The sequence below is a fragment of the Cotesia typhae genome, unplaced genomic scaffold (assembly GCF_013202065.1).
Source record: "Cotesia typhae breed Kobodo isofemale line unplaced genomic scaffold, CoteBio_Ctyphae contig_30, whole genome shotgun sequence".
Classification (NCBI taxonomy): domain Eukaryota; kingdom Metazoa; phylum Arthropoda; class Insecta; order Hymenoptera; family Braconidae; genus Cotesia; species Cotesia typhae.
This window is the reverse complement of record NW_027423739.1, coordinates 569,276-582,450: the sequence shown is the minus strand read 5'-3', so window position 1 is coordinate 582,450 and position 13,175 is coordinate 569,276. Positions and strand designations below refer to the sequence as shown.

Genomic DNA, 13,175 nt, shown 5'->3' with positions numbered 1-13,175 from the left:
GAGAAGTCAAAAAAGCTATTTTTTTTTAAATAAATTGTAACTTTTTTTTGGTTGGGTAAAAAAATTTGAAAAAATTCTAAACATTGTTTTTAGTAGGGTAGAGAAAGATAGAAGAATTTCAGAAAAATCGAAAATCGTCGGGGTCAAAAGTGGTCGATTTGGCATGAAATGCCCCATGTATAAACCCGAATATGCTAACGATAAACGTTAGAAAAAGTATGAGTTGAGATGTTATTGCTTATTACCGTCCGTATATTTTATGGGTTATTGATCAATTGTTGCAACATCAATCACAGTAGTTATAATTTTTATTTCAACTCTACACTTAAAAATTTTTTTGCAAACAACAATTAAAAATTTTCCAAGTCCAATTTTTTAGTTGTAAAATTTTTTCTGTTATGTAAAAATGCTAGGTTCTAAAAAATAAAAAGATGGAAACAACCTACAGACCCTCGAGGTAGACTCTTTAGGCTCAAAATATAGTTTTAAATCTGTGATTTCGACCTCAACAGTCTATTTTTAGACCGATGAGGGTAAAAATACAGTTTTAAATTTCAATGCAAATCCAACAACAAAAGAAAGGAGGCTCATGAGGCTCAAATAATTTTTTTATTTCGACTCGGGAAGGCATGGCGAAGCGTGGCCTGGTTGGCTTGATCAGTAAATTTTTTTTTTTTTTTTTGACATTATTCTATTTATAATAAATATAACGATCATAGTATACCTAAAAGATGAAGAACCGGCTTACCTGCATTCTCTGTACCCGGCATTTGCACTTAGACGAACGAAACATCATGAGCAAGTATCTATCCACTAGTCTAGTCTTTCTACAAACTCAAAATCAGAAAGAACTATCGAATTGAAATTTAGCTGTAAATACATATATTTCAGTAAAAAATTAGCTAAGAAGTAATAAAAGAATTTCATAATTAACATGTTTAGTGAAAATTTAGTTGAAAGATATAATTTTTTGAACGCGAAGAAATTTGTAAGGTAAAATTTAATAGTTTTATTTTGAATACCGAAATTTGTATTTATTTATTTTTCTTAATTAATGAATTTTTTTCTGTTTCGTCGTAATTTAATAATTTTTTTTTAAGAACTACAATTATTTTTAAGATAAATTTAAGTTTCAGGATTACTAAAAAAAAAAATCCAAATGACTGTTATTTGACGATTTGTTGCAAAAGTTAGGAGTAAAAATAAAAAAGGTATTTACTTATTATTTTAACTATTAAAATAATGCATACACCGTGAAAAATTTTTGGAGTGAATGTAGAGTAATTTATGTTATATTAATAGAATTCAAATATAAAATTGAGATGAAATGGATGTGAAACCAATTTATTTGTGATATGATTGGTCGAAAATGACTATTCTCATTCGGATTGGTTGAAAGTGAATATCCTTAAAATAAAAATACATGACAGTGTGAAGTTAGTCAATAATCGAAACTCACAAAAAATAGGACCTGATTTCTTATTGGTCGAAATTAAGGCGCGCTCGTAGCGCGCTATTTAAGTTTATAGTAATATACATAAACACATATAAATATATCATGACAATAAATGTGAGGCGCGCGCTTGTCTGTCCGTCATGTATGAAACCCTGAAAACACTGTAACTTGTGAAAAAATCCATTGGTTAAGTCAAAAATTTTTTTTTTTTTTTTAATCCTTTGAAAGAATTGTAGTTCACCAAATGCGGATGGCGAGCTAGCATAGGTAACTCGGAGTCGTTTATTTGCAATTAATAAAATTTTTAAAAAAGCCAAAAGATTGTATATCTATAATACATATACAATATAATATATAATATATAATTGTTTATCTATATAATATATATTGTGTATATTTATCCCACTAGGGCGCATTATAGTGCCGTTTCAGCTGTTTGATATTTTTTTTTTCACATTCACTTTATTTGATTATTATTTCATAATTAAATGAGCATTTTGAGTCGTGGACTTTTGGATTTTCAAATTTTTTTATCTATACAGAACAAAACATTTTTTTTTCCATTTGAATTCTCATCCCTATACCGACAAAAACAATTTTCCAAAAGAACTTGGATGTTTTCCAGAATAAAATCAAGTTTAACTCCGGAATTACGCCTCTAAAAAAACTCTAGATCCTCTGAATATACTCCTGATTTCTTACAATATATAAATAAAATTAATTGAAAGAAGAAAAAAATTTTATTATAAAAACATTAAATAATTATCAACTGTTAACTTTTTTACAGTAGCTTTGTGCACCAAAAAATATTTTTCCTGTTATTTTTATAACCATTATCACGATAAATAAAAAAAAATGATTCAAGGATCCAATGCCAATTTTAAAGTTATGGATACAAATACAGTAACTAGCCACTCTGCAAATTACGACGCAGATAATCGTTTTTATCATGCCATTAAGACTTAGAATTGGGGTGTAATAAAAAAATTTTTTAAAAATGGAGCTGATATTAATGGTAGTTTGGTATCAAGTGGTCCTCAAGCTGGTTACGCAGCATTTATAAAGCATTACAATTGTTACAAACGTTCAGTCCAGATGTCAATGTAATGGCTGACGACGGAACTCAACCGATTTATATCGCTTGTTTATTTAGAAATAAAAAGATCTTTTGTAAGTTATTAGACCCTGGTGTTAATGTTGAAGCTGAGCTAATGACTTTAATGGTAAAATAACGCTACTAACTTTTACTGTTTTTAATGATCGATTTGAATACATTGAAGCTTTGTTAATTAAAACACAACGCTAATATTAAGGTCACTAGTACTAATAAAAAGACACTATTGATACAATAATGACAAACATGTGTTACATTATATATCGGACGCGTACAAGTATGGAGGTTTTCGATTTGACGAAAAAAAAAACATAGTGGCATGAGGATGACCATTTACATGCTTTAGATGCATTAATTCATGCCTATGTTGATATTCATGCAACTGTAAAAGAAGATTGAAGCACATTGTTCATTAATGTTGCAGCTTATAGAGGTTGATAAGAAATTGTACAATTGTTACAGGCTTATTACTCTTTTGCTGGAAAATCCAGAACTTTATTCTATGCTACTCCCCCCGTTGAAGATCCTGACAAATATTTTCGTAAGCACAAAAAGTTATTTGGTAACAATTATTCTAGAGACGAAATCGATAGTCAGAGACAATCGAATCTTGAATGCATTCTAACAGACTTGATTAACAGATGCACATTTGGTTTACCCGTACTCAAAAAAGAAAAAAAATTTATGAAAAGATTAATGGTTAAAAGTTGTGAAATCAGAAACGTTATATGTAATCACGTGAAATGTTTTATCCATGGAATTTTGAAGAAAGCAACAATTACATTTGGAAATCAAAATATGACGTTTTATGATCTGGCTGTGAGTTTTCAACACCAAAACTCTACTACGATTGGTAAGAGATGAAAACTTCATTATTGCTTTCAAAGATGTTTATGAAAAAATGAAGTCCCATGACATACGAAATGAAGAATTTTTAGTCATGCTCGCTCTAAAAATTGAAAAAGGCCAAATAAGGATTTAACTTTTGAAAAAAGTTAAAGAAATTGTACAATTGACTGAAGCAATATCTTTGCCTTATGAAATTATATTAGAGATCAACAGATTCGGTAGAATCTGGCGCCAAGTTCCGTTCTCAAGCCAGACTTCCGAGTGTGTATATACCGTAAGCAGAATCGTTTTTTGAGGTTACAAGTTTTTTTTCAAATTTAATTTGATTGTTTTTTTATCCGGAGGCACTGTCGTGCCTAAAGCCAAGTACACGTTCAACAACACACATAAAATGTGTGTGAGCGTGTAGGCGTGAGGCTACAGTGCCTCTATTCTCGAGTCAGATGTCAACATAACCTCACTCTATTTTCAACTTGATTTATTTTATTACTGTATACATGTCAACACTTGTCACGCGCTTTAAATAGTTTAATTATTAGTTCTTTCTATAAAACAGCAATAATTATATAATTTTTTTTATTTTTTAGCGTTATTTTAATTTATAAAATTTTCGCTCCCTCGTTTTTCGATACTACGAGAGATTTTACTAATTTCGGTCGAATTTTTTATTTCGAAGTTGGTACTGTTCAATTTTCTGCGAATAGTATATCACTTTGAGTATGAGAGTTAGTCCGTTTCCATTTGACGCCTGAGATCCTCTCCGGATAGTTACTCTGCTCCAGATATTTTATTTTCAAGTTGGTACATTCCATTTTGTTAGAATAGTAGGGAGCCAGAAACGTCCTCTTGTGGAATATGGAACGAAAAACAATATAAGTAAAATTGAGAAAGGAAGGCGAAGAAATTTACCGTAAAATAGCTATTAGAGTGAATTGAATGTAGAATTTAATATCTTTCGAGACGATCATTCATTAATGACATTAAATGTCCGAAAATTACATAACGATTGAAATTTCAATCAAATGACATATTGTTCGAAAAAATTTTTAAATTATGCGTATTACTGATCGAAAATTTAATGACAAAATTGATTGCTGATGACTGTTGATAATGTAAATTTCACGTCAGCTGAATTGGTAAAACAGAAATCTTTAAATGAAACAGAGAATGCGTAGCTTTTGGCTCTAATAATTGAAGTGTTGAAAAATTTATTTATACAAAATATTACAATAATAATTTATTATTGCAAGTAAAATAATGTTATAAAAATTATATTATATTAATCATCACTAATTAAAAATTATTATTCAATGAAATTATTTGTTATTAAAAATCAATGAAGTACACAGTAGATATTGTTTTTCTTTTTTATTTAATACTAATATATAAAATTATATTTATATTATTTAAATTTTAAATATAATATAAAATCATATTTATATTATCAATCAATAAAATTTTAACATTAGCTCATACAAGTGACAGGTTGTTTATTAATTTTCATGTATGAAAATAATATGTTCTGGAACATTGTTTTCAATTTCATCGATGGCAACATATAAATTTTCGTTTATTGCAACTGGAAAAATACAAGCTTAATTAGTTTTAGAATTATTAAAATTTTACAGGCTTTTCCGGTGATTACCATTTTTTGGAAAGACATGAATGCAGACGTGGTTGTTGAAGTATTGAATCAACTGCGTCAATCATTTTTAGGTGTTCGAAATATTAAACGTATTTATACGGATTTATGCTTCAAAAATTGTTTACGAAGAGCTTTTCCACAAGCTGAAGTTATTAGTACATATGACAGTTTTGCTCGTGTAAGTAGATTTTAACTATTTGTTGATATACTACTGTTTTAATACAATTAAGTAAACTGTATGAATCAAATAATACATTTAACTATTCTTTTTTATAGCATTGACTAGTAGATAATAAAACTTTCATAATATAATTAATATAATTTTCAATACAAAAAAAAATACTGTTCTCTCATGTTCATTCTATCTTAAATTTTTATTTGTAAATTGTTCATAACTTTTTGAAATTATCGACAAAGAGTTTTAAATTTTTGGTGGACAATTATCACATAATTGAATTTGTCAACATTCTAAAATATCATTTTTTTACGCATGAACATCCTTAAATTAAATAAAAAAAGTTTTACTTCAATATCGATTTTTTTTTAGATGATTTATCAGCAAGCAATTGATCATGGTGTCGATTTCCACGACATTAATCAAAAAGAATTTTTTATGAAAATCATGGCGCTTACTCTACTTCCTGAAGATATAGTAGCCGATGCGTTTAATCAGTCGGTCGACGCTTTGAGCCCTTCAAACCGTCTGGCGCTGCAAGCTTTTATTAATTACATCGAAAATGAGTGTATTAATGTAACTGAGTTGATAAATTTCTTTAACTCTCCAGATGCGTTTACTAATGCAGGGATTTTGGCAAAACAAGATCTACAAAACCGTGTAGGAGTTAATCCTACCATTTGGAATTTCATGAGTAAGTTAAAAAAAAAAAAAAAAAAACATTGATCTAATAGGCTATCTCTGCAATTTTCGAGCTCAAAGAATTCGAAAGATATTTTTAATTTTTTTTTTGTTCCAGAAAAATATATTTTATACATGAATACCATGAAAGCGGATTTAAATAAGCTCCGGCAGAATCCAACAGCAACAATTAATCAATTCCCTCGAGCTAACAATTCATATGTAAAAAAAAATGTTATTACGCCGATTGTGGACACTGCTGAATCGAGGTGAACTTTCTGCTGATGATTTTTTAGAAAGAACCATGCATCTGCAAGAGGATTACTGCAACGGATTAATTTTCAATGATGAATTAATGCTTGCACAGCAATTAATCATCATCGAAAATGGTAATAATAAACTATTATTCATAAGAGTTAAATTAATTGAGGAGATCTTAGCAAAGTTGATAATAAAAGTATATTGATTTATTATCAACTTCGCTAAGATCTCCTCAATTAATTTTCTATACTATATTATCATTGCCACTAGACTCTCCTTAATTAGTGTTAGTTGATCAACATTAACTTAATCTTCATTAATTGCTGATATTTTATTTCCGTTTCTTTTCATTTTTTTATAGATCTAATTGTGAACGAAGAGGTTCTTGGAATGATGTGCGCTATTTGTATATTGAATCCGGTTGAGATTGTTTGTCTTCCCTGTCTACACACTCAAATGTGTAGAGAATGTTCCGAGAACATAAGAAATGCAGCAGGAGATAGGAACATTCAGTGTCCTTTTTGTAATCTGCCTGTCCGATTTGAACAAGGTCTACTTCGTCAAAATTTTGACGGCAGCGTTTTGATGATTTGCGAGCAGTATAATGTAAGGGATATATCAATTGTGTGTGCCGTGCTTACACATTCGTTTTTGTCAGCACTGTTGCAAAGAAATCATTGCAAGCGGTGCTTCAAGATGTCCTGCCTGCGACCACGAAGTGAGATTTGAAAAAGGCTACTTTCCGTAAGAAAATGTAATCAAGTCTATAATCAAGATTAACCCTTTTTATCATAAACAGTTTTTTAAATTTAATAAAAAAAATCATAAATTAAATTTTGTTAAATTTAATAATAAATAAATAAAAATTAATATCTATTGAAAAAAAAGTTGAGTATAAAATAAAAAAAAAAAGCTTCATAAAATGTTTTCATTAAAAGTGACTTATAATGCTAAAAAAAAAAAGAGAAACAATTATCTGTACTTTATTCAATTTTTAATAAAAAATAATTTTATTGAATGATAATTATTATAATTTCATAACAAACGGTTTGTAATATTAAATAAAAAAGAAAAACAATATCTACTGTGTACTTCATTGATTTTTAATAACAAATAATTTCATTGAATAATAATTTTTAATTAGTGATGATTAATATAATATAATTTTTATAACATTATTTTACTTGCAATAATAAGTTATTATTGTAATGTTTTGTATAAATAAATTTTTCAACACTTCAATTATTAGAGCCAAAAGCTACGCACTCTCTGTTTCATTTAAAGATTTCTGTTTTACCAATTCAGCTGACGTGAAATTTACATTATCAACAGTCATCAGCAATCAATTTTGTCATTAAATTTTCGATCAGTAATACGCATAATTTAAAAATTTTTTCGAACAATATGTCATTTGATTGAAATTTCAATCGTGATGTAATTTTCGGACATTTAATGTCATTAATGGATGATCGTCTCGAAAGATATTAAATTCTACATTCAATTCACTCTAATAGCTATTTTACGGTAAATTTCTTCGCCTTCCTTTCTCAATTTTACTTATATTGTTTTTCGTTCCATATTCCGCAAGAGGACGTTTCTGGCTCCCGAATAGTATACTACTGTATAGTATCAGAGTTGTTCCATTCTGTAATGTCATCAGTGGAATCCGTAAGATGACGCTGCAATCAGGAGGCGCGAATTTAAATTGTCCGATAATATGTAAAACTACAATTGGTAATAACAAATACAACATCCGGTTAAATCAACGTCCAAAAAGAAATCTTTATGGCTCATAAATTTTGGATAACACTCTTTTGGAGTAAACAATAAATAAATAAATCCTTGTAAACCTCTTCAAAACGAAAAAATATACACTCGAATATGATCCACACGTGTCGCCTAACAATTAGACCTTTGTGGAAACACATAAAAAGAAAACACATGTTGAACCTTTCAAGGGGTTCCCTTAACCATTTAGATATCCTACAACAACATTTCCCAAAAGCAATAAAATATAAATACAAAATAAGAAAACTTAAAATTATAAAATTCAAATAACAATGGCACGGTTGTTACATGAATAATTAAGGAAATATTAAAATAACTTTTAAATATTCATCGTAAATTGGAAATTGTACTTCTATAATAAGTAATATATTTTTATAATCGATTCATTTTTATACATATATGTATCGACATGGGTTTTCTCTGTGGTTTCCCCGTGTCACTGTTCCAAGAGCCTGAGAGACAGGGGTGAGGAGCAGGGCAAATGCGATACACCATGCACAAGTCGGACCACAGCCGCAACAATAGAAATTAATTAATGAATAATTATGTTATTATAATAATATCACTGTTGATAAGTAAATGATAATATGCAAAATTAACTTAACAATAATAATAATAATAATAATAATAATAATAATAATAATAATAATAATAATAAATGGTTTGAAATTGGCAAACTCTACTCAGGTTACCGTGTCAAGCTCGTCGTTTTGGTTGTCGGCGTCCTTGGAGGGATGAAACAGTCTTTTGTGTCTTCACTTGCGAAGATACCGACTTGCAGTTCAGCAGCCGTGTCTCTAGCAGTGCGGATGCAAAAGGCTGTCATTTTGGGATCCCTGCGTCTACTTAGGCAAATGAATTTGGCCTGCTGCACACACTAACCGCCTTGTTGTGCGGAGTGGTGCAGCAGTAATGGATGGCGCTCAGGCTGGGCCCTCGGAGAGTCGGACTCCGGGGAAAACCCCCCTGAGCAATTAATAACAAATAATAATAAGTTAGTATAATAGTATTATAATGTTAACAATAATAGTAATTACAAAATACAAACATACGAATAATTGTAGTAACAATAATAATAATTAGTGTTGATATTAACGATATTTAAAGTAGATATGATGATAGTAATCTAAGTTAATTAATAAGATAGTAACTTAAGGTATAAGAAACTTGGTGTAATAAGACAACCCCTACTCTAATATATATGGGGTATTCCATGTCAAATCGACCACTTTTGACCCCGACCCTTTTCGATTTGGCCGAAAGTTTTCCATCCTTTTCTACCCTATAAAAAACGGTTCTCAGAATTTTTTTGAATTTTTTTACCTAACTCCAAAAAAGTTATGAATTTTTCAAAAAAATGGCTTTTTTATTTTCAAATAGCCATAACTTTTTCAAAACTAAACATTTAGGTACCTTTTTTTTTTTTAAATTTTTGTTTTTAGATGTACTTTCCGATAAAAAATATTAAAAAATTTTTGTAAGTCAATACATATGGAATTTTTCAGTTTTTTGACAAAAATCAATGATTTTTCGAAGTTCGACATTTTTTTTTTTAATTTTTTTCTAAAATAAACTTTAATCAATTCCACAGTTATCCCTGTAGAACCCAGATTGGGCCGATTTCTCTTTCTATTTTTTTATTCAATTGAAAAATATTGTTAAATTTTCAAAAATGGAAAAAAATTTTTTTCATAAATTTTATTTATATAATGAGATAAATACAATTCAACGATTTCACGGCATTATATTCACAATTTAGAGGCTTCATCGATGACTGTAATTTGTAAGATCAATAATTGATGCAGCTAAAATTAATTACTATTCTCTCTGTCGTTTAAATATTTTACAAATTCTGTGTTCATTCGAATTCGAAAAGTTTTTAACTAGTAAACAACCATTTTTGTCCGGAATTATACAATGTAGTTGTTGAGTTCCTGTAATCGGTTTCGTTTTCAAAATCGATCATTTAAATCATTTACTGCTGTGTCATAATCTTCTTCTGGGGAAAACTTCACTATAATATTCGGCAAGTTATCCGGTGCAGAAGCCCATTCAAAAAGTTCTTCTGGTGTCGTTATTTGTTTGTCTACCGCGAGTTGGAGACTTGCTCTCGCTGCAAGTCGTTTGAGAATACCACCGATTCCACCACACGGACCTTTCCCATGGGCAGTCGCAAAAAAATGCCATTCAGCAGGAATATCAAAATCATCTTCGTGGTAATATAAATTTACAAAGTTTTTAAATTGTTGAGGAGCTCCATCAGAAAAATAATAAATCTTGTTACAACGTTCAGGAAGACTTTTCACGTAATCAGTTATTATTTCGATGAAAACATGAACAGCAACGGCATCATGTTTGTTAGAATCTGAGATAATTACTAAACTTTTGTGTTCAAGTTTGTTATTTACTGTATAATAAATAACGACTGGAAAAACTGTTGCCTGATTATTATTCCAGTGAAAACCAGCTGCCGCATTTTGTACTACGAAGGCATAATTTTCTGCAAAATCACAAATAATAACGTATTCGTTTGGTTTCAATGTTTCTTTCAATGTCTTCAAGAATTGGGCTTGCTCCTTAGCAATGAACGAATGAGGTAGAAGAATTTCTAACTCACTACAAAATTTTTCCACAAATTCTTCTGTAGGCTTAATAATAGTTTCTAAACTACTTCTCGGTTTTGATATCCAATATTTATATGTAATATTCTCGATTTCCCGGTCCTCAAAACATTTTAGTAAAATTTTACTCAACTCATCGACCCCAGTACAGTTTTTACATCCACCTAAATAACACTGAAAAGATGGATTTTCACATATAATCATGCTCAAGTAATCGCTGTAGTGTTTAATGGGCTTTTCTGTGTTCCTTGTCAAAGAATAAATATTTGCACCTAAAATAACAGTAATTTAGTAAACTTAAAATTCACGCATTTATAATTATTAATTAATTTGATCATTACCAAGCATCATTAACTTCACGTTTTGATGAATCGTACACACGCAGAGGGTGTGTGTTCCACTTGCCCCTGCTAACACACAATGTTTTGGTCGCAAAGAAGCGAATTTTGAAAATCCAATTCTCTCAGTAGGATTTATTTCACAGAAACATTGGTATAATTCTTTTAAGTTAGACAGGATAAGTCTTTTCTGGACGTGTATCCGATTACCATCATCACTTCGAAGTGATACAAAGTCTTTCATACCGGGCATTTGAGCACTATACTCATCATCGTTGTAAAAATTTTCAACTTTTAATTTTACCTGATCAGTAATTGTCCTCCTATACAAAAATGTTGAGTAATTTAGTTTTCAAGTGTATTTAAAACATCGATTTTACGCTACCCATACCTAATTTCGATTCAGGTGTAGAAAGTAAACCCGTTTCTTCAACCAAATTTTTGCTACTCTTGACAAATGTCTTGATGTATTCATAGTTTCACAAATACGTCTCTCACTCCATTTTACAGGTAATAATGTTAAAATTTGTATTTTCAAAGACTTATCAGTTTCTTTATCGTTGAATTTATCATACAACATTTTAATTAGAGAGCGAAAATTTTCACCATCGTCATCAATCGATTCTTCATCTGAAGAAGAAAGCAAAACTTTTTTCAAGCTGTCGGATACCCGATTTATTTTATTGTTCAAAAATTGATTATCATTCAATTTCTTCGATGGAATCGGTGATTGATTTAACAATTCTAATGCATGGTTTATTACGGGTAATTGAGTTGCAGCGCTAACTTGGGATCCTGAGCTTGATTGTGATGCTTTGGGTTCGCTATCAAATGACATGGAACCTTAAAAAATAATAGTGAAACATATAACTACTAGAAATGTATTCAAGTAACGTATAAATAATTAAAAAAACTTACGGAATGATAAGGATAATGGGAGATCCATGGCAGTTGTATTACTATCATTATCAGCCTGATCATTGTTGTCATTATTGTCACTATAGTTGTCTTCACGGTCACTTACATCACCACTAGGATCATTACGAACATTTGTTTGTTGCTTCACTAACTCTGAAGCTTTTTTTCGACATGAACTGCATAATAAATAATTATCATCTAATCCTAACGTTACTTTCATAATATCAGTCGCCGGACGTAAACCAATTTTTTAAAATGAGATTCCAACTCAAAAGGATTACAACACCGATCAAATACCTTTTTTGACGCCATAAAGACAAATTAAAAAAGCGCTTATAAACTAGAGAAATTATTTATTTATACAACAAATGTAATGACAATCTTTTATAAAATACTAGATTGCACAAAAGATTTATAGGTTATGTTTTAGATCTCAAAATGAAAAAGCCGCACTTTTAATCAAAACATACTAGCTTATAGCATCTAGTTTACTGGCTATAGGTAAGTCGATAATTGTTATCCCTAGTTTATCGATCTAATTGATATATTAAAATTTGAATCTTACCCTGATAGCCACCTTACCTATAACTTACTGTCAATCTACGTCCGCAATTTGAAGCAAACTTGACGGAAAGAGTTGGCAAAGCGAGCGATTACCTATTCGTTACCTATAACTTACTCTGCAAATAGACGTCAAAACTTGCTGTACAAGTATTTCCTTCAAATTGTAGTCAAGTTGAAAGAAAATTTAACTACAAGTTTGATTGTTAACTTGTATTCAAGTTGCGGCCGTAGATTTCCGTCAATTTGCTTACAACTGTTGTTGAAAGAAGAATTACCGCCAACTTGATGTATAAATTAACCGTAACTGCTGGAAGTCAACACTTACTGAGAAAACGCTGGCTATCAGGGTACTAAATACAGTCATCGATGAAGCCTCTAAATTGTGAATACAATGCCGTGAAATCGTTGAATTGTATTTATCTCATTATATAAATAAAATTTATGAAAATAAATACGATTCATCAAAACGTGAAGTTAATGATGCTTGGTAATGATCAAATTAATTAATAATTATAAATGCGTGAATTTTAAGTTTACTAAATTACTGTTATTTTAGGTGCAAATATTTATTCTTTGACAAGGAACACAGAAAAGCCCATTAAACACTACAGCGATTACTTGAGCATGATTATATGTGAAAATCCATCTTTTCAGTGTTATTTAGGTGGATGTAAAAACTGTACTGGGGTCGATGAGTTGAGTAAAATTTTACTAAAATGTTTTGAGGACCGGGAAATCGAGAATATTACATATAAATATTGGATA

The 13,175-nt window shown here is 29.9% G+C and overlaps 2 protein-coding genes across 2 annotated transcripts; one reads left to right on the top strand and one right to left on the bottom strand.

The window, feature by feature from the left end:
• The first annotated feature begins 1,165 nt into the window (after positions 1-1,165).
• Positions 1,166-7,144, top strand: LOC141526037 (uncharacterized). The gene is made up of 5 exons (XM_074240768.1): positions 1,166-1,211; positions 5,048-5,242; positions 5,612-5,933; positions 6,039-6,309; positions 6,543-7,144. The coding sequence occupies exons 2-4, from the start codon at positions 5,081-5,083 to the stop codon at positions 6,191-6,193; spliced, it is 639 nt and encodes a 212-aa protein (XP_074096869.1). The 5' UTR covers positions 1,166-1,211; positions 5,048-5,080; the 3' UTR covers positions 6,194-6,309; positions 6,543-7,144.
• A 4,006-nt stretch (positions 7,145-11,150) lies between these two features.
• LOC141525996 (uncharacterized) lies at positions 11,151-12,066 on the bottom strand. Its single transcript, XM_074240705.1, has 3 exons — positions 11,847-12,066; positions 11,320-11,771; positions 11,151-11,251 (listed from the first exon to the last, which is right to left on the bottom strand). Exons 1-2 carry the CDS (start codon positions 12,064-12,066, stop codon positions 11,320-11,322), a joined length of 672 nt encoding a protein of 223 aa, XP_074096806.1. The 3' UTR covers positions 11,151-11,251.
• Positions 12,067-13,175: the final 1,109 nt, after the last annotated feature.

Bases quoted from the DNA above. Each gene is read 5' to 3' on its own strand.
- LOC141526037 (XM_074240768.1), top strand. From the start codon at position 5,081: ATGAATGCAGACGTGGTTGTTGAAGTATTGAATCAACTGCGTCAATCA. The intron at 5,243-5,611 runs GTAAGTAGATTT...ATTTTTTTTTAG, and splicing joins CATATGACAGTTTTGCTCGT to ATGATTTATCAGCAAGCAAT. The intron at 5,934-6,038 runs GTAAGTTAAAAA...TTTTTGTTCCAG, and splicing joins TACCATTTGGAATTTCATGA to AAAAATATATTTTATACATG.
- LOC141525996 (XM_074240705.1), bottom strand. From the start codon at position 12,066: ATGAAAGTAACGTTAGGATTAGATGATAATTATTTATTATGCAGTTCA. The intron at 11,772-11,846 runs GTAAGTTTTTTT...TTATTTTTTAAG, and splicing joins CCCATTATCCTTATCATTCC to GTTCCATGTCATTTGATAGC.